We start from the raw sequence: 20,859 nt of genomic DNA, 5'->3' as shown, positions 1-20,859 counted from the left end.
TCTCCTGGTGCCACAGATGCCACTAGCTTTTGATTAGGGACTCCCCTCTGTGATCACCGTCTCTGGCCCGGCCTCTTTCCTCTGAGGTCTGAGTTAACTGCTCCACTTTTAACCTGGTCTCTTAGGACCCTTTCCTGGGAGGGTGGGGGCAAGCTGGGGGCAGAGCATACCTAGGTGGCACCCTCAATGGGAAGGGAACAAAGGGAGGAAAGAAGATGGAGTTGGGATGAAGGGAGAGGGGTGGATTCTGCCTTCGTGGAGGTCTTCAGGCAGAGGCTGAGTGACTGCCTGGGGAGGGCGTAGACAGGTTCTTCTGAGGCGTGTGTTGGACTTGATTTCTGGTAGCATCCTTTCCAGCTTGGCTCTTCCACATTCCATGATTCGTTGTGAGCTGGACCCTTTTGGTTAAAAGTATATTTTGCCTCTATTTGTGGCTTTAAGCCCCAGGTGCCGTTAACCCGAGATGGTCACTGAGCTTCCACCAGTCCATCAACAAACACTCATTTCACCTGTTATGCTGTAGGCATTGGGCTAGGGCTTGGTGATACAAGGAGAAATAAAATCTGGCCCTGTCCTCAAGGAACTTCTGTTCTAAAGGAGGCCCCGGCCTTGTGCCAGCTGTGACATCTGCACTGTGGACCTGCCCAGGTCCCGAGGGCTTAGGGAGCATTTGGCCTCTGCTACTTTCCTTGTGTTTGCAGCTTTGGGGGCTGTCCCAGGTGCTCAATAAATGCAGATGGGCTGATTGGCTGGTTCATGGTCTGCCAAGCCCCCCCCCCCCTGCTCCAGGAGCTTCTCACCCCTCATATTTCCAGCAAATAATTTCTAAACCTTTTCTAAAATTAACTTTTTGAAAAGTGCCTGATCTGCCTGAAAGACTTTATGAAAGTGATTCTTTTATGCTGTCTGGTCTCTTGGCTGAGAGCCCCATTGGTGTAATCAGTAAGACAAAGCCCTGGGTTTGGAGCCAAAGTGCCTCCCAGGCCTGCCCATGCCCCTGGCACATTCTAGGCTCCTTCCAAGCATTCCTACAATTGATCTGTGTGCCCCTCCCCCTCCTCATGGTGTTATGGGTCAAGTAGCTCCCAGAGTCCTCCACATCTGATGCTGGAGACAGTGAGGTCATAAGTAGGAATCCTGCCTCCTCTCCTCCTTGGGGCTTCAAGAGAGAGACTCACACAGATATAGGAGGGATGTTTGTGTGACAGAGACAGAGATAGAGAGGGAGATTCACAGAGATGCAGACTCATTTTGTGTGTGAGAGACACACACACAGAGACACACGGAGACGGCCCTTTTCCTTCCTGCTACCATGTCTCTGCCATTTACATTGCCTGTTTGTTTGGGGGACCTGAAGGGGTCCTTTGCAGGTGGGGGTGTCACGGAGCAGATTCAGGTTTTCTGCCTTGAGCTGCCCATAATCCTGTTTTTTCCCCCTCTTCTAATGTTTCAGGGGCCTCCTCAAAGACGCATCAGAATTTCTGGCAAACACAGCAGCAGTGCCTTGTCATGTTAACCTCTCTCTCCTGCCTCTTTCTATCCCCCTCTCCCTTCTTTTTCTCATCCTCCTTCCCCTGCACTGAGGCTAGCTCTCAGATATGGCCTTGCTGGTTCCCAGGCTTCCTGCAACCAATTGACGCCCTTTCTTTGTCTTTCAAACCCAGAGGGTTGTAGGATGTCAGAGCTTGGATCGTCTCTTCCAAGTGCCTCATTTTAAGCCTTTTACTGAACTGTACCATCTCCAGAATCCGCTTCTTGTAGACTAGACAATAGAGGCCCGTGTCCCTGGAGAGCGGAGCCCTGGGCTCTCAGGCCTCTTGGAAGGGGAGCTCGGGCTGGGGACTCTGAGGTGGGAGTGAGCCAGAATCCTGAGCTGTTGGCCCTGTTCAGGGTCCTGCCTCTGTATGGCCCATGGTGGGGAGAGGGTTTGAAGTGAGGAGAGGTCCTGCATATGCTCCCTCCCGCTCCCCCCCCCCCCCTCTCCATTCAGCCTCATACTAATGGAGCCTTTCTTTGTTTCTAACCCGTCCTGAGATGAAGGCCATGGATGTTCTTTTATTTCTGTGTTCAGACCTTAGCACTTCATTAATTCATTCATTAATTCTCTGGGCCCTTTTCTGCTGCCTGCCCTTAGAAGTAAAATGTATTTCAATACCTTTTATTAAGCACCTGCTACAGAGAAGAAACTTCTTGAGGGCAGGGCTGGTTTCTTATTTTGGTCTTGTATCCCTAGTACCCCCAACAATGATGCTGTCTAGAGGTACTAGGAACCCCTAAATGCAAGGGTATAAGATTGAAAGAATTACACCACTCACATCTTTCAGTCAGAGTAGTGAGGTTTTATTATAACATTGGTTAGGCAAGTGAGACTCTAAGAATCTATGCACTTCGGTGGGGGGCAATATTGATACTTTTATACAGAGAAAGATTGTGAGAAAATCTGGAGGGGATCCAGGGATGGCAAGTGGTTAGACAATGAGAGGCAGGTTTGGGTTGGAAGGTGGCAAGGAAAGGACAGTTGGAAGGATTATGCCGATACCTCAGGTGAGGCTAGGAACTGGGCTGTGGGGAAAGTCCAGGGCCTTTTAGGGGTCCATCATTAGCACCCCATCAACAGTAACCAGCCAACAGGAGGTACTTAGTGATAGATACTTATTGAGAGTGAGTGCCAGGTTGCTATGCTAGACACCTGGGGATACACAGACTAAACCTTGCTGCCCCCCCCCCCCAAGAGTCTCTTTGCCAGTACATAATACAAGTGAATGGGGATGGGGTGGGGCAAGGAGGATCCACAATGGGGGGAAGACAGGAGGGGATGGCATTCTAGGCATGAGGACCCAGATGTAATCTCCGCCCCGCTGGGACGTGGCGGCCAAGGGCCATAATGATCATAAGGAAAGCTTATTCGTAAAATGTTGGGGAGGAGAGTGGCGGAAGCAGGTTTACCTCACAAAGCAATGAAAAGTAGTTGAGGAGAAAATTTAGAAGCCCCAGATGGAATTAAGCCAGATTATTCCAGGGGCCTGGAAGGAGGAAAACAATCAGGCTAGAAATGGAACAGAGCCGCCAGTGTTTGCTCTCCTTGTCCACAATAGGGGGGTCGCCCGCCATATGTGCGTTCGGCCACCTCAGCCCGCCATTTCATGGCCTCCACCTGGGTGGTTTGCTTCATTAGGCAGAGAGAAGAGCCCGTTTTAAAGGGACTTGGGGATACGTTCTCAATGTTGTAGGGGAAGGTTTCTGAAAATAGGAAAGGTCACAGATGATTCTTTATCATCACAACCCTGCTATCATGTTGGCCTCATTTCTTAGAAGGATAGTGGGCCACAGTGTCTTCAGTGACTTAATATTGATAAAAGAAACCTCATCTAACTAACTCATAGGGTTAGATAAAAGTGGAAAGAGGCACCGAGTCAGCCAGTCCAAGCTGAGAAACTCAGGCCCACAAAGAGAAGTGGCTCTTTGAAGTTCATACAGCTGCTTATTAAGCCAAGTCAACAAGCGTTTGTGTGCCAAGGATTGTGCTGTGGACAGAAGGAGCTGAGTCTGTTGGGAGAGACAGCAGGCCAGTGGATCCATGCAGACAGGGCAGTGTTCTTACCCTCTTCTGTTTTGGCGGCTGCCTGGTTCCTCTCTTGAATTGTAATTAATGAGACCATACTGCCTTGTAGGCTTAGGCTGGAATTGATTGGGCTTCCTGGGGCCGTGGGGGCAGAGTAACAGCTCTGGTAGACCCCACCAAGGCTTTGAGTTCGGGCTGGTGACATCCAGTTGTCATCCAAAGGCCAGCATCACTAAGTGAGAAGAGGTTCGATCATAGGGTGGCCGCGGGGTCAGCCATATTTCAGCCACAGAAGCTCTCAAAGTCCATCTGCCAAATTGTAGAGGGGTTGCAGTCCCTGTGGACGTGAAATGGAAATCCCAGAGATTGTTGCGGATGGAAAGGGCTGGGAGGGGGGCAGTAGGTTCTGGAAATCTTGGCTATGGCTATGTGAAAGTCTGAGCGTCATGAGGTAACAGGACAGTAACAACACAGCAGTGTCGAGGAGTACCTCTGGCTTCTTTCCAGCTGGAAAGGACCCCAGGGGGGTGCACATCTCCCCCTGGAATATCCCTCTGCTTCTCAGCCCCCTTCTCCCATTGGTCAGGGCCTCCCTGGGCTGGCCAGCCTTCATTCCTTTCCCAGTGGGGATCTTCCCTTTTGTGTGCTGATATCATCCTCGGTTAGAATGTAAGCTCCTTGAGGGCAGGGGACTGTCTTTCTTTGCTCTTATTTGTATTCCCAGTGCTCAGCACACACATTACCTGGCACATAGTAGGTTCTTAATACATTCTTGCTCCCTGCCTGCATGCCCCTTCATGTTGGAAGTGAGGAACCTGTGCTGACTCCATCTTGTGACTCAATTCTGGGAGGAACTCAGCTCACCTTTTTTTTTTTTTTTTGGCTTTTTGGAGGGCAATTGGGGTTAAGTGACTTGCCCAAGGTCACATGGCTAGTTTTTGTGTTAAGTGGTTGAGGTCGGATCCGAACCCAGGTCCCCCTGACTCTAGGGCCAGTGCTCTATTCACTGCTCCACCTAGGCACCCCATCCCTTTCTATTCAGTTATGTGTCTCGTCCAGTTTCTGTCTTGTAAGAAAACGTATTACATGGCTGGGAAGCTGGACCACCTGTACCTGTTGCTGAGAGACCCTAAATGAAGGATACAGGTTATGCTGACCAGAAACCTGGTCAGATCTGAAGACTGATGTGAGGAGTTTTCTCACAATTGTACATCTCAAGCAACTCATGTCTTATATGAAAACTGGCCCATTGCTGGTCAATCAGTTCTTGTTTTCTTTTTCCTTTGATTGAATACAGATACTGGGAGCTGGGGGGAAGAGAACCTCCCTTTCTGATTTCAGGGACTTGTACCTGTTCCCTTTCCCCTTCCCAACTTGGAGAGTCCCTATTCTTTCCTCCAGTTAGAAACCTGGTTAATTATTTTCTTTTAATTAGATTGTCTTATTTGATTTTTTTATACATAAAAATCTGTTGCACTCTGTATTCAGGGCCTTTTGACTGACTAGGGAATCCATCAACCTGTTTATTATGCCTATTTTACTAATAAATCATATAGCTTAGATTATTTCTGAAATTATTATTAATTACCCCCCACAGGAAGGATTGATGGAAAACATCTAAACACATTCTTTTTACAGATAAGGAAATCCACGTGGATATGATTTGCTCAAGGGCACGCAGACATTAGGTGTGAGATGCTGTAGCATGGAGGCCATCTAGCTTAATGAACTTGGATAGAACATGTAGCAATGGCCAGGCCCACAAGAAGGAAGCCCCTTGACAACACCCCTGCTTAGTGGTCCTCCAGCTTCCTTTTGGGGACTGCTCATGATCAGCAAACTTGACTGCATTTTGAGTGGAAAACTGGTCTTTTAATTTCTAGCTACTGATTGGTTCCAGTCCTTTTCTCTTGGGCCAAGTGCAGTGTCTAATCCCTCTTCCACTGGGCAGCCCTCCAGAAGTTAGAAGGCAGCTCCAAGCACCTCCCTGAGTCACCAAGTCCCTTAACTGACACTTTTATGGTTTGGTTGGACATCCTGCTGCAGCCCCTCCCTCCTCCCATCTCCACTGGTTGCCCTCTTATGGATATGATGCAATTTAGCAATTGGGGGGGGGGGCTAACCCAGTGACTTCCTTGGTGAGAGGAACTCCTTGAGCTGGTGCATATAGGAGATTGATTTGTAAGTCTGAGAATTGCCTGGGGCATTGAGAGGTGAGCCGACTTGCCTAGGGTTATGGAGTGAATAAGAGACAGGGCTCCAGCCAGCTTAGATCTTCCTTCTCAGCTTAGCTGTGTGCTCTCTAAAATGTGCCTGCTGGAATGGGACCCTCTGCTACTTCTGATGTGGTCGGACGAGGGCTAATGGTAACGGTGGTGCTGATGAATGTTGTGGGCACCAGCACCAGCACCAGCACCCCTTCCCTCCCTTAGCTGCCCCTCCATCAGAGTGGAATGTGGCATACTGTTGTGGAGATGCAATTTTGCACTGCTGTTTTCCTCTCTTTTTATCAAAGGGGATGGCTTGCCTAGTTTGGGGGGGAGAGGGAAGAGGAAATGAAATGGAGAGGCCAGGAAGAGGGGAATAATGGATAGGGACATTGAATTTAAGATTCTGAAAGACTCAGGTTCACATTCTGTTTCTGACACTTTCTGACCCCTGGGCAAGTGACTTTTATCTCTCTGCCTATTATCTCATCATTAAAATGGGAGGGTTGGACTCTGACTTCCAAAGTGCCTTCCCCTATGATGCTAAGAAATCAGCAAAAGCTCAGATAAATAATTCACATTGATAGCCATTCCTGTAGCCCTTTATAGTTAGAGAGTACTTGGTCCCCTTGGCTCCCACTAGCCTCGTGAGGGAGACCTATGGAAGTGTGATGGTGCAGTTCCTGTGATCCTGATTTCACAAACGAGGAGCTGTGATTCAGAGGGGAAGAGCCTTGCCTGGCCTGGGCTGTTCCCACCCCTGGGCATTGTCAGAGCTGGGTCTTGTCCTCAGCTCCAGCTCTGATGCCACTGGGCTTGGTTCTCTTCCCAATCTACGCTTGCCTCTTGGGCTCTCATTCTTGCTTCTCCCAAGGCAGCCTTGGCTAACCTTTGCTTTCTGCTGCCAGGCCACCTTTTGGATTTTTCTTGAGCTTACAGTTCGATAACACTCCTTGGGAGGTTTCCCTCTCCCAAGAATTGCTGTCTGGTCACAGTCCCTGCCATCCAGTACTTTCAGGGATGAGTATGGGACTCATTATTTAAAATGACCTGGAGGAGGCCTCCCTTGCCAGGTGGAGGGGGAAAGGGAGCACAGGCCTTGTAGTTGATTCTTATCAATGTCTTATGGGGAATGGGGTTGCAGTTCATTCCTCTGTGTTTACATCAGTAGACATTGAGTTGTAATTGTACTGAGGGAGCTCCTAATCCTCCCCACCCCTGCCCGGTTTTTAGTGCTGGCTGGCCCTGGCCATGGTGCTGAAAGTGGTATAATCACCCCTTTGCTCCCCAGTCCCCCAAAGGCCGCTGGCGGTAGGGAAGATCAGTTGCCTTGGCATGTTTCCTGTTGTATAGCAACCAATTACAGCTTAATTAGCCTAGAGTTAATTTGGATTTTGTTGCTGAGCTGCTGACTCCAGCAGGTGATGTGCCCTCCCTGGGCCATGGGGCTCCCAGTGAGTTAATGGGGTGATTAAGCATGGTGGTTGCTTGACTTCTTGGGGCCCCAGCATTGCAAAATCATTCATTTGAGTAATTTCACTGTTGGCTGAGATGGGAAGGGCCAGAGTGGAGAAGTTTCAGCCTTGCTGAGCTCGGGAGGCTTTTGCTTATACCATCAACACAAAGGTGGAGTTGGGGCACTCTGCACAGGGAGATGCGTTGCCTTGGCAACCGGATGCAATATTTTTCTGTTTCTCAAATTGGAGCCTGGAAGATGCTTACCAGGATCTTAACGATTGCTCTGAAGCTTTCTGCTTTGTATGGGTAACAGATCATTTTCTGGGCTCTTTCTTGCCAGTGATGTTTAAAGACTTCTCTAATGGAGGCTGGAGCGGGCCATGACTGCACCCCTGCTTACCATCTCTGTCTCAGTTACGAGGCCCTACAGTGTCTGACAGCTGCTGTCTATCTCTCAGCAGCCAGGCCCCGAGGCTTAGGACAAGGGCTCCCAGTCCAGAGACCTGGCCTATATATGTGGCTCTGAGGTGCATCTTGACGATAGTCATAGAGCCATGGAATCTCAGCGTTGGAAGGATCTCGACCACCCAGTGAGACCTATATCTGAGCCCCCTTTGTGACATTTCTGGCGTGTTGTCCTCCCACTTGTGTGTGGAGATCAGTTAGGAGGCTATGGCGGGAGTCCAGGCAAGGAGGGAAAGGAGAGGGAGGAGACGCTGCCCAAAGGAAGGGGATGGTCCTTAAAGATGAAGGAGAGAAGAGCCAAAGATCCAGCCCAGGGGGAATCCACTGTTCCTCAAGGCTGCTCATCCTTTCTGACCATCGCCTCAATCCCAAATCTGCCTCTATCCCCTCCTCTCCCCATTGCTCCTGGTTAAATCACTCCAAGAATAATATCAGACCATGGCCTGACTTGTCTTAATCGCCTTGAATGTAATCTTTTCAGGATAAAACTTCGATTGAAACCTTGTTTTTTTATATTGTTTCATTTCCTCCCAGAATCCCTCCTCTTCCCCTTTCCAGAGAGCCATGCCTTAAAACAAAGTTGTTTTGTTTTGTTTTTTATAGAAAAAGGAATGGAGAGAACAAGACAAGCCACACTTTGAAACAATCTGAAAATTTATGCAGTGAGTGGGGGGACACCTTCTCATTTCTCCTTCAGGCCGTGCTTACTCTTGGGTTTTGCAACGTGACTCACTCTTAATTGCTTCTGGATAAATGATCTTTTCCAAGCCATCCTGGAATTTACTTCTATAGGCAAAGCTGCACATTTGTTGAGCTACTCAGTATGCATGCTTACTCCAGGCACCAGAGAGACAAAGACAATCATGAAACAATGCCTGTCCTCAAGGCACTTTCATTTTACTAGCTAAGAATTTTATTGGGTTTTTGTTGTCATATTTCAGTCACATTGAACTCTTCATGACCCCATGTGGGGTTTTCTTGGCAAAGATCCCTGGAGTATTTGGCCATTTCCTTCTCTAGTTGTTTTTTTTTTTTTTTACAGATGAAGAAACTGAGACAAACAGGGTTAAGTGACTTGCCCAGGGTCACAGAGCTAGGAAGTGTCTGAGGATTTGAACTCAGGTCCTCTTGACTCCAGGCCTGGCACTTTGTCCACTGTTCCCAATTTAGAATACACAAATGAAGAAATACAAAATCCTTTGAGTAGGGATGGGGTCTATGCAGTAGGCTGGTAGAGCTTTCACACGTGTAGCTCAGGGCACATGTCTGACAGCTTGAGGGTGGGGTGCAGCTCATGTGAAATCATCAGTCCAGAAAGAGCTTGAGCCTAGATGGTGAAGGGCTTGGACTGTCTCTTTTCTGCTGGCTCCAGAGGATCCATACTCAGGTTATCTCGGAACATACGTGGTGTCTAGGTTCACAATTCCTCCAGGAGAACGGCAGCTCCTGGGGGGATGATTTTTTTTTGCTTTTTGGAGGGCAATTAGGGTTAAGTAACTTGCCCAAGGTTACATGGCTAGTTTTTTTGTGTGGGTGTTAAGTGTCTGAGGCTGGAACCGATCCTGGGTCCTCCTGACTCCCGGGCCGGCGCTTTACTCACTGTGCCACCTAGCCGCCCCAGCATGATTTTCTTCTTACTGGAACACAGCAGATACATTTTAGTTGAATTGAAATGAGTTGAGTTCTTTCCCCCACTTCCTCTCCCATCATTCTGTAGGAGCTCCTGCTGATTTAGCATCCTGTGAGGACTCTTGGACCTAGGACCATTTGTCTCTCTGAAGTTCAGCAAGCTGGGTGTGGAGGGATTACTGGCTCATTCAGGGCAGCTGTGGGGGAGGGGGAACATGGGGCTGCCCCCAGACCTTGACCTCCTTAGATGAGTTCATTGTCCTTTCATTAGTTATAAGTCAAAAGTGAGCAATGTCACTGAGAGTATGAATGTCCTCATAGGATTGTAGATTCTGAGGAGGAAGGTCCAGGCTCCAGATCCCTTATTATTCTACAGATGAGGAAACTGAGGCACAACTTCTAGCAACAAGGTCTCTCTCTGTGCCTCCCTGGTCGGGTCCTGCTGCACGCTGGCTTCCACCTTGGATCTGGGATTGTCCAGAGAACAGCAATCAAGGTGGCCGAGGCTTTTCCCTTTGGAGGAACTGGGGCATATTTAGCCTGGGGGAGACACATGATAGAAGCGCACTCAGGCTCCATGCCATGAGAGCTGTCCCAGAGTAGGTGGGGGCTCCCCCTCACTAGAGCTCTTCTGGGAGACGCTAGGGCACCTTGTTGTACAGTGGCTCCTGAGGCAGTGGTGTCATGGAGCAAGGGAAGGGAAACGGAATCCACAGCTCTGGGTTCAGATCCTTGCACTATTGCTGACTGCTGTGTGAAGTCATTCCCCTCTCTGGGCCTCAGTTCCCTCATCTGGAAAATGGGAGGCTTAAATTAAATGGCCTTTAAGGTTCCATTGAGCTCTGGATCTCTGCTCCTAAGGGTGGTTTTGGGGCTGGATGGTGCTTGAAGATGCTTCAACTCACATTTCTGGGATTCTAGGATCATCCTTTGGATGAATTTTAAAGGCAACTGTCCAGGGAACCTCAATTTCTGACTCTGTGTGTGTGAGTGTGTGTGAATGTGTATGTATGTGTGTGTGAATGTGTATGTATGTGTGTGTGTGTGAATGTGTGTATGTGTGAGTGTATCTGTGTTCGAGTGTGTGAATGTGTGTATGTGTGTGAGTGTGTGTGGGAGTGTGTGCGAGTATGTGTGTGAGTGTGTATCTGTGTGTGAGTGTGTGTAGCCTCTTAAATCTCTTATTGGGACTAAGGCAAGAGAGCAGCTGGTTTGGATGCTCTGAATCTGGATTCTACCATGTTTCCCCAATAATAAGACCTATCCCGAAAATAAGCCCTCCCCTTACTGTGTAAGATTCCGCTAAAATAAACCCTCCCCCGAAAATAAGCCCTATTGAGATTGCTACTGTAGTGAAGGTGATCCCCTGCGCTACACGCTACCGTCCTCCCTCCCCCCCGTGAAACGCACGCCACACTCTGAGCTGCATCCAATCAGAGCTGCAGCAGTGAGCGCGTCATCCTGTTCTTCCCCAGTGATTTACTTATTGAATAAAGGTACATTTTTTTGTTCACATTTACCTGTTTATTAAAATTGCTGTCGATGTTCATTAAAATAAGCCCTCCCCTGAAAATAAGCCCTCTGGTGTTTTTCTGTCCAAAAAAATAATAAGACAGTGTCTTATTATCGGGGAAACACGGTAGGATCCATTCATCTCACATCCACACTCTGTTGCCAAGGTGGGCCCTTTCGGCCTTCACCCTTCTCTCCTCTGCCCAGTGGCCGGCCACCTTGGGGCCAGCCCTTCTCACCTCATGCCTGGACTGTTGCCAGAGCCATTGATTGGCCTCTCCCCACTCTAGTTCAGTGTCCACTCAGCTGACTCTCCCCCCTTCTGCCTCCCTCTGTGGAGCTGGGCCAGAGAAGTGAGGGGTGGGGGAAGGGAGACGAGGACAGGACCAGTCCCTTGTTCACTGTGTGGCTTGTTTTCAGGAAAGCCAGGCTGGGGCGGGAGCCAGGAGAAGTCAAGTTTGCTGTGATGAGCTGGGGTGGGGGTGGGGGGTTTCCACCTCTATCCTTCTGTCCTGCACTGTTAGGCATCACAAGGCAGCTGTCTGATTGCTCCTTGGGCCCAAGCCTCACTATCCCGCTTCCAGGGTTTTGAGACAAGTGACATTCAGCTAGGGGTCCTGCCTTCCTCAATAGCCTGCCGTGCAATGACCTTTCTTGTCTTGCTCCCCAAAGTCATTAGCAGACTCAGCTCTGAAGCTGGCCCCCTGGGGCCCAGGTAGAGTGAAGTCATGGCCAAACCAGGCAGGTTTATACTTGGCATATAGGGCCAGAGTGGCAGAGCTGAAAGGGCAGGGGGCATTGAGATCGCTAAGCCCAGTCCCTTCATTTGAAAGCCTCTGGAGCCTAGAGGGCTCACATCATGACTTAGAGCTCCTTCCTTCCCAGCCCCAAGCATGGCCTACCATGGCCGTGTTCTGGCAAGAGGATAGTAGAGGAGCCCAGGCAGCAGGGCTCCCTCTCTGAGAGAGGGGACGAGGAAGGGTTTAGCCTTGCCCGCTGCCCTCCCCCTCAAAGGCTCCCCACTCTGTTTCCTGTGCCACCCTGATGGGAAGCCAGGCTGTGATCTTTGCAGGATGGGGAGGGGAGGGGAGGAGGAGAGTGGGTAGGGAGAAAGGTTTCTCTGAGGCTGTTGCCTTGGGGATGGGAGCCAAGGCTGCAGCAGCTGCCAGAGGCCCCAGGCAGTGGCTGGCAGCCAGGAAGCATGGGTGCCCTTGAGTTATTTCCCCGTCTTTCACCCATAAAAATATCACCGATATTCTCGTGTCTCGGAGCCGGGCGAGAGCTGCCCCTCCTGCGCTCTTTGGGAAGTCTTCCTTCCCCAAAGGCTTCGCGCTGTAACAGGTGGCAGAGCTGCCCACAGGCAGCTTCCTGTGTAGCAGGAGAGAGCCACGAGGCATGGCTGGGGGGAGAGGATTCTGGTTCTACTCCTCACTGGGCGACCTTGGAAACGAGCTGAGCTGACTCATCTCCATCTCCGGTGGAAAGAGGGGCTGGCCTGGAAGATCTCAGCCGCGGTGACCTTGTCCACGCAGCTCTCTTTCCTCAGTTTCCTCCGAGGTGAAATGGGGAGGTGGCGCTAGATCCTTGGGGTCTGTCTCGCTGCTGCGATTTTTCCAGGGATGCCGGTGGCAGCCTGTGTGTATATTAATACAGAGTGTGAGAGGCAGGTGTCCTGATGGAAGACAGAAAGGCCTGGGTTCAAGTTCTGCCCTGTTCTTGCAGTGTGATCTTGGGCAAGGCACCACTCCACGGGCACCCGCTTTGGTTTACACATTTTCAAACTATGGAAAATTCTTCAGATCTTGTCCAGTGTGTCATTTGTCCCCTCTAGCTTTGTCATCTGCACATTTGCCTTAATCAGAATAATTGAAAAAGATATTGAAAAGCACTGGCCCAGGAGAGATCCTTGGGACACTCAGCTAGGGACCTCCCTCTAAATAGATCTAGACATGTGGGAGGTTGATCGTATTTGATGAATGCCTGACCCAACACCCTCTAACCCTCCTTGGAGAAGTGAGGGACTGGGTGTGGACTGCTTTTGGTATTGTTTGTGACCCTATCTGGTGTCTTCTTGACTAAGATACTGGAGGGGGGGGTTGCTATTTCCTTCTCCAGCTCATTTTACAGATGAGGAAACTGAGGCAAGCAGGGTAAAGTGACTTGCCCAGGGTCACACAGCTAGGAAGTGTCTGAGGCTGGATTTGAACCATGAGGATGGGCTTCCTGACTCCAGGACTGCTCTCTATACCCTGCTCCAATTCGCCGTCCAGATAGTACCTTAAGGTTTGTGTTAACATGAAGTGTTAAATGTTATATAATTCGATCCTGTGAAGCAGGTGCTATTATTATGTGCATTCTACAGATGAGGAAGCGGAAGGCTCTGATTAGCCCCCAGTCACCCAGGTCAATGTCAACAGCATCAGTCAGGATTTGAACTCAGGCCCTTTGAGTCTAAATACTGAATGCTCCACTCTCGGGATTCCCGATCTTTAGCCATTGACCACTGGGAGGCTGGGGAGGGGTTCATGCTGGTGTCAGGAGTCCAAGGCCTTTTTTTCTCCTTTCTTCCAGGAGGATGGGCTGCCCCCCGGTGCCACAGCGGCCCGAAGGAATTTGATCAGCAGCATGTTCACCCTTACCACGGGCATAGCCCTCCTCCTGGGCCTCCTCTTTGCCTCTGTCTACATGTACAGGCACTATCTGATACCTCAGGTGAGCGGGCCTCATCCCCTCCCCCCCCCCCACCCACACAGACCGGCATTCCTAAGGCACCGATCTCCAAGCATGTCAGCCCTCTATTCAGACATTTTCAGGGGCTCCCTATTCCCTCCAGGATAAAATAGGAAATCCTCAACCCAACACTGAAAACCTTCCTCCATCTGACTCTCACCTGTCACTTCATAACTGCTCCCCTTCACAAACTCTGCTTTGGTCAGGCTGGCCTGTTCAAGGCTCCCTCTGCAGAACCTCCCATCTCCCACCTCTGTGCCTTTGCCCAAGACATTCCCTTCCTCCCCACACCTGGAATAAATGACTTTCCTCCTCCCTCCTACCTCCTGGAATCCTAGTTCCCCTCAAGACACAATTTAGGTGCCACTGTCCGCCAGAGACCTTCTTACCCACCATGTACCTGGCATCGTTCTGGGTGCAGGGGTGCAAGGACAAAGACTGGAATGTTCCCCACTTGGGGGAAGAGCTCACACCCCTAAATATCTAAATTACTATGTATCCCCTCGTATCTCCTTTCTGTCCTTAATCATTCCCTAGAAAAGAGATTTGAGGGGGAAAAAGAGGCAGAAGAAGGGGAAAATCAGCAAAACTGGTACACGCAATGGAAGAAAATGAACCAGATGCCAAGCTCCACACCCGTGGCCCCTCTCAGATTCTGTCTTCACTTCCCCAGTGCCAGGCTCTTGAGGCTTCCACTGAGACCACCTCCAGGGCTGCCTCTGATCCTAGGTCTGATAGCAGCTCTCTGTCTGATTGATTAGCAGGGTCTGTGGGTGGTGAGAGTTTGGGTGGAGATGAAGGGCAGAGGGCAGGTATGTTGTACCTGTAGAAAGGAAGAGCGTTTGCCTCAATCCTCTCAGTGAAGCTTAGACCTGACTTTCAGGCATATCTTCTCAAGGCTGGGAAAGAGGGGCCAGTGTGGGTCCCAGACCTCTCAGACTTGACGTTTACTCAAACGAGTTTGCAAGAAGGTGAACCCCACAGACCCCCCCCCCATTTAGTGTGAACTCTCCTCATTTCTTGGTGGGAATTTCTTAAGCTCAGAGGCTTCCTGACTTACAGTGGCTTCTGTTCTTCTTTTTCCCTCCTTCCCCTTCTCTAAACTGAGATAAAGCCCCATCAGGTCATGTGGGGGCAGGGCTTCCAAGTTCTGCTCATTCATTCCCCATTTCCCATGAGACAGTAGTTCCCCATCATTCTTCCTCTTTGGAGCCTGCAGCTCCCACCTCTGGGTTTCCCCTTCTCTAGAGACCCAGGGGAGGGAGGATGGGAGGTGGGAATGGGTCCCCATGGGCAGGCTGTGAAGAGGAGGGCTCTGTAGCCCAAAGGACAAAGACTGAGAAGGGAGGTCCCACAGAATACTGAAGGGGTGGGAGGAAGGGGCCTTTCCTTGATTTCCCCAGCACTGGGTGCCCTATAGTGGAAGGAGGACCCTCATTAAGTCAGAGGATCCCGGTTCTCTTCTGGTACTGCCCATATGGACTTGGGTCAGTGACTCACCCACTGTGAACCTCCGTTTACATCTCCTGTTAATCAGGCATGGGGCCCAGTCAGCAGCATTTATGGAGTGTTTTACCGAGGGGCTGGGGGCAGAAATGGGGAGAACAAGGCCATCTGTGTCCAGCCCTAATGCCCTTTCATCCTCCTCCTCCCCGCCAAGATCTCGCACCGGCCTCGGGAGAACGTCTTCCGCTGCGGGGTCCTCTACGAGGACTCGCTCTCCTCCCCCTTTCACAGCCGTCTGGAGCTTCAGGAGAACGTGGAGATTTACATCAAGGAGGACTATGAGCACATCAACATCCCTGTGCCCCAGTTTGGGGGTGGTGACCCAGCAGACATCATCCACGACTTCCAGCGGGTAGGGGGCCTTGCCCAGGAGGCGGAGATGTTTGTGGAGGGAGGTGACCCTGGCCAATCCGTGACGCCATTCAAAGCCTAGCCCTTCTCACTCTTAGGCCCATGGCCAGAAGGGCGGCTGTCGGGGGAGTTCTGTATTAGCTGGAATCGCCAGAGCAGCAGGGCTGCTCTGTGGCTGCGTTCCTCCAGCTTCAGAAGTCTCTTCCACCGAAATTAGTGATGTTTCTGCAGCTTTAAGGAACAATGGCGTCTGGCTGATATGGTCAGCCATAGGAGCTGGGGTCACACGTATATGTGTAGAGACTCGGGTTGTGGCATCGTGCAAAGACCTCTGGCCTGGGTCCTGGGGTCTGCATGGCCGTTAGCGGCTGTAGTAACTCCCCTGGGCCTCAGTTTCCCTGTCTGGAAAATGAGATGATTGATCTGGGGGTCCCTTCCAGCTGAAGATCTATATCCTGTTGTCCGAAGTAATTTCTCTAGGACTTGTTTTCCTAATTTGTAAAATGAGAGGGGCTGGACTGAGGGGTCTCTGCTGGCCCTTCCGGCTCTGACATTCTATGTCCAATACATATCTCAGTTATGAGAATAAGAGATGGTATTTTTAAAAATTTTACAAATTTTTTTTATTATAAACTAGAAAATAATCTGCAAATGTGAATGTATTGACACACAAAACACTGAGAGAAAAGGGTTGTGTGTGAAATGATGCATCCCCCCATCTGGCCTGCTTCCTCCCAGAGCATTAAATCGAACGTGGTTGCACGGTCATGTGGTCTCCTGCATGGCCTCTTCCTTCCTTTTCTGCATTTTTAAACGCTTCCTGGGTAAGAGCTGACATTTATAGTGAGGCCTGGAAGGTTTCCAAAGCACCTCAGAGACATGATCTCACGTGAGCCCCGTGAGGTGGTGCTGTGTGGTCACAGTGCTGCAGAGACTTGGGAGGGCCTGGAGATTTCCATATCTGGGTAGTGAGCTTCTGGGAGGTTCCGAGGATTCCAGGGTCTCAGATCTGGAGCTGGGAGGGACATCGAAAGCCCTCCAGCCTCATCCCCTTGTTTTGCATGGGAAGAAGCAGAGGACCAGAGGGGTTCTTGGGATCTTAGAAATGGAACAGACTCAAGGGGCCGTCCCAGCCCATTTTGCAGATGAGGAAACTGAAGCCTAGTGGGGTCGAGTACCTTGCCTAAGGTTACACAAACAAGGAGCATGGCGGTTGGTTCAATACCAGGTTCTTTCTGCTGTGCCCCCTGGGTCCTAGTCTAAGAACTGAGTGTTCTCAGGCAGAAACCAGGCAAGACACGAGGTGCTGACTCTCTCCTGGTTCCAGGGCCTGACTGCCTACCATGACATTGCTTTGGACAAGTGTTACGTCATTGAGCTCAACACCACCATTGTGATGCCCCCAAGGAACCTCCTGGAGCTGCTGGTGAATGTGAAGGTGGGTGCGGACCCCTCCCCGCCCCTCCCAGCTGCCAGGGATAGTGCTAGAGTGTGACCCTGAGTCTGTCACCGGCCCCTGAGAAGCCTCAGTGGTCCCCCGTCTGCTTCAATAAAACAAACGCCTGCGGGGAGGTTCAAGCCATCCACATCTGCCGCCATTCTGACTCTGCAGACCTGCCTCCTCCCTCCATATGCTCCACACTGCAGCCAGACCCATCTGTTGGCTGTTCTCTGTGCACAGTATCGTATGTCCAGCCTCCCAGCCTTTGCTCAGGCTGTGCCCTGTGACCACAAGGTTTTCCCACTTCTCCTGCCTGGTAGATTTTCCTATGCCACCTCAGGTCTCAGTTCCAACATCATCTCTTACATGAAGCTTCTTTTGATCTTCCCTGTGGCTTGTATGCTTCCCTTCCCCTCCCATCCCACCCAGAACTTCAGAGATATTTTGTTTTGTATTGAGTTGGCTGGGTTCACAGAGTTTCCCCCATAGAACGTAAGCTTCTAGAGGGCAGGGAATCTTTGTATTTTGGCATGTGAACAGGGGCTGAAATATCATTTACTGAAGTGAATTGAATTGAATTTGGTGGCCCTTTTGGGAGCCTGACTCGGTGGACTGACGCTTGTGTGTGGCCTCTTTGTTTCAGAAGGGGACCTACCTGCCCCAGACGTACATCATCCAGGAGGAGATGATCGTCACGGAGCACGTCAGCGACATGCAGCAGCTGGGCTCCTTCATCTACCGCCTGTGCAGCGGCAAAGAGACCTACAGACTGCGGCGCCGTACCACGAGGAGACGTAAGAGAGTGCTGGCCTTGCCCCGGGCGCCACTGCCTCTGAGGGCCGGTCCAGGCTTTTCCCTTAATCTCAGCTTCCCCCAAGATCCCTGCTTCAAGGGGGCCACGAAGCCGGCTTCCTTAACTCATGAAAAAGCAGAGCCTGCATTGTGGTCCCAAGGGTGGGGGTGGTCGTAGTCCCATAGACTTCAGATACTTTAAGAAGCATGGAGTCCAACCCCTCATTTTACAGACGGGGAAACTGAAGCCCAGAGAGGGGAAGTTTGCTTCCAGGTCAAACCCAGAGTAAGAACGCCAGAGCTAGGCTCCAAACCATTCCGCCTACTGTCCCCAACTACCTTCCACACTGGAGATGGGCATGATAAACCAGAAGGGACAGAGAGTCATGTAGATTCTTGCGAATCCTCCTCAGTCTCATTCCTGGGGTTTAGCTTCAGGGCTCCTCTGGCCAAGGATCCCACCTGCCTCCGGGGCAGAGGGCCAGGCAGGGCAAGATGCCCACCTTTATGCCCTGCCTCTCTAGTCAGGGAGATTTCTCAGTACTTTGAACTTTTACTAATTCACTTCTCTGCTGTGAAAAAGAATGCAGCCTCTCCTTGGTGCTAATCTTAATTCTTTCAAGTTCTTGAGGCTGGGAAAATGCATGGCCAAGTTCCAGGGCCCCAAACTGGTCGGCTCAGCCCTTGTCTGTCACCACTGGCCTTTAGCCGTCATCTCCTTGGCATTGATAGACCTAGGGGACAGAGGTCTACCCAGCAGTGCCTGTTGTGGTTCAGTGTGCCAGCCCGCTCTCCCTGAGACTGATGGGACTTTGTGTGTGTGCTCCTTTCAGGCATCAACAAGCGGAATGCTGGAAATTGCCACTCTATCCGACATTTTGAGAACACGTTTGTGGTGGAGACGGTGATCTGCAAGCAGTAGTGGACTTCTCTTCTGACCTCTCCTTCCCTTCCCCGCTGCTGGCCTTATCCCTTCCCTTCCCCGCTGCTGGCCTCTGCCCCTTCCCTTCCCCACTGCTAGGCTTATCTCTTCCCTTCCCTTCCCTGCTGTTGGCCTCTGCCCCTTCCCTTTCCTGCTGCTGGCCTTATCCCTTCCCTTCCCTGCTGTTGGCCTCTGCCCCTTCCCTTCCCTTCCCTCCCTCCCTAGGCCCCACTTTGCTTCTACCTAGGAAAGCCTTCCTTTAGACTGTCCTGCTCCAGACTTTTCTATGCCTGCCCTGCCCTCCCTTGCCTGTGCTGTAACCCCCTGGGGTTCCCCTCTGTTTACCCCGTATCTCTTAGCAGGGCCTGACAGTAGCTTTGAGGCTGGGGGGGGGGGTGGTGATCTGGATCTTGGGATTGCATTTATTTGGTGACTTGGAAACAAAAATTCAGTGGGACCCATGCTTTGGGTTTCAGTGGCTGGAGATGAGGAGGGGTCATGGGATGGTCAGTCTAGACGTAGGAGGTTATTGTCAAGCTAGAGTGAGAAGTCACTGAATCCAACCTCCTCATTTGACAGTTGGAGAAACAGGCTGGGGAAGGCCAGCCCAGGATAACCTAGCTGAGCTGGAACTTGACCTCAGGTCTTCTAACTCTGAAGCCAGTGTGTCTCCCATGGCCCCAAAGGACCTTCTCTGTAGGTTACCACTCTCTTCCTGGGAGTGTTGGGAAGGCCTTGACCCGGGGTTCTGCCATCTTGGGGGTGGGGTGAGGGGTAGAGGACAGAGAACAGGGGCCACCCAGGAGTTGCCCTAGATGAAAAGCACAAAGTTAGTCTGATGCCCCAGCGTATTTCTTCCCAGGGCCCTATGGGTAGAGAGGGAGGGAGGGTTGTTCTCAGGGAAGGAGAAGCACAGAGAACCAGGCAAGTACAATCTGTCCATGTAGCAGAACCAAAAAAATGTGAGCGGGGCCAAAGTCACCCGGTGCCGCTGACCATGGTAGTAGGCAGTGGCCATTGGTGCAGGGAGGAAAGGATTAGAGTTCCCAGGCTAGGCAGGGAGTGGCAGGGCCAATAGCTCATCTAAGCACATTGGGTGGGTGGGTGGGGCATCACTGGTATTAGGGAGTCTGTGGGGCACACATTCTGGAGCCCACCCGAGTGGGAGACTCCTGAATCCACATCAGAAGAGGGAGCCAGGGGCAGAATCGGTCATTCATCCTTGGACTTAGCAGAGGGCCTAATCCTGGGATTTAGACCATCTGGTCCAGTCCCTTCATTTACAAAGTGGGCAGAGGGGGCTTTGAACCCAGGCCCTCAGGCCCCACATCCAAAGCACTGAGCCTTGCTTCAGGTGTGACCCAATGCTACTTGGAGTTGGGTCCGACCGGTTAGCTTCTCCAGAATTAGAGCTGGCCTTTAAAAGGGGAGAGGTGAGGGTGAGGGTGGGGGTGGGAGGATAGGCTCCGGTCCCCGGTCCCCGTTTGAATTTGGGAAGGCCCTGAAAGAAAAGGCCAGAATGAGCTGGTGCATTTATACCCAGCCTCCTCCTTGCTTTTAGGAATTCTCCTTTTCCTTCCTCCCTTCTCCCCTCCTCCATCTCCCAGCCCCTGGCCTTGGGGTTGGGGCAGATATAAAATGTGTCCTTGTCCTTGACTTTGCATGATTTCCCTGGTCATTTAATATGCTAACAATGTGCAGCCTGAAACCTTGATTAACAAAAGGACCTAGGTGGCTCTCCTTGCATTAATCTAAGGGTCCTGCCCTCAGCTGCCCGGCAGCTCCCCCTCCTGGGATGGGACTCCAGATGCTACATACGTTTCATCTGTTAGATTCCTGTTTTGGGAAATGCCCATAAAAGAATAAAATCGTTGACCTCTGACTTGTGGTGTGTGCTGTAGGGAGATGGGGCTGGCGAGGGGGCTTGGTCCCAGAGAGAATGATCATTGAGATGAGAGAGAGGATGATGGGGCTAGTGCAGCCCCCTCATTTTAAGGGAACAGAGGCTCAGAAATATGACTTGCCCAGGGCCACGCAGGTAACCAGTCCGCTGTCTTCTATCCCACCATGATGGAGAGATGGTTTCTCTTCTAAGAGGACATCTTCCTAAAATGCAGGTCTCGCCGTCTCCCTGTGCTCAAGCACCCAGAGTGGCTCTCTATGGCCTGCCTTTCCAGGCTTCTCACCCACAGCTCTTGGGTCCTGCTCTTCCCCTTAGTCAAGCTGGGCTATTTGCTGTGCCCTCTCAGGCCGGGAGTGGCCTCCTTCCTCAGTCCATGCTTCG

The 20,859-nt window shown here is 51.1% G+C and overlaps 1 protein-coding gene across 1 annotated transcript in view; it reads left to right on the top strand.

Moving 5' to 3' along the window:
- The window catches only part of ITM2C (integral membrane protein 2C), a 29,967-nt gene extending 9,510 nt beyond the window's left edge, over nt 1–20,457 (top strand). Inside the window, exons 2-6 of the mRNA XM_069103249.1 lie at nt 13,405–13,545; nt 15,224–15,421; nt 16,748–16,858; nt 17,505–17,655; nt 18,487–20,457. Coding sequence (XP_068959350.1) covers nt 13,405–13,545; nt 15,224–15,421; nt 16,748–16,858; nt 17,505–17,655; nt 18,487–18,575 — 690 coding nt within the window. The 3' untranslated portion in view covers nt 18,576–20,457. The remainder of the gene's footprint in view (nt 1–13,404; nt 13,546–15,223; nt 15,422–16,747; nt 16,859–17,504; nt 17,656–18,486) is intronic.
- The last annotated feature ends 402 nt before the right edge of the window (nt 20,458–20,859 follow it).

This window comes from Petaurus breviceps, unplaced genomic scaffold, assembly GCF_028583685.1.
Source record: "Petaurus breviceps papuanus isolate PSGF00001 unplaced genomic scaffold, PetGlider_PUasm1.0 567, whole genome shotgun sequence".
NCBI classification, from domain to species: domain Eukaryota; kingdom Metazoa; phylum Chordata; class Mammalia; order Diprotodontia; family Petauridae; genus Petaurus; species Petaurus breviceps.
This window is presented reverse-complemented; position numbering and strand designations above follow the sequence as displayed.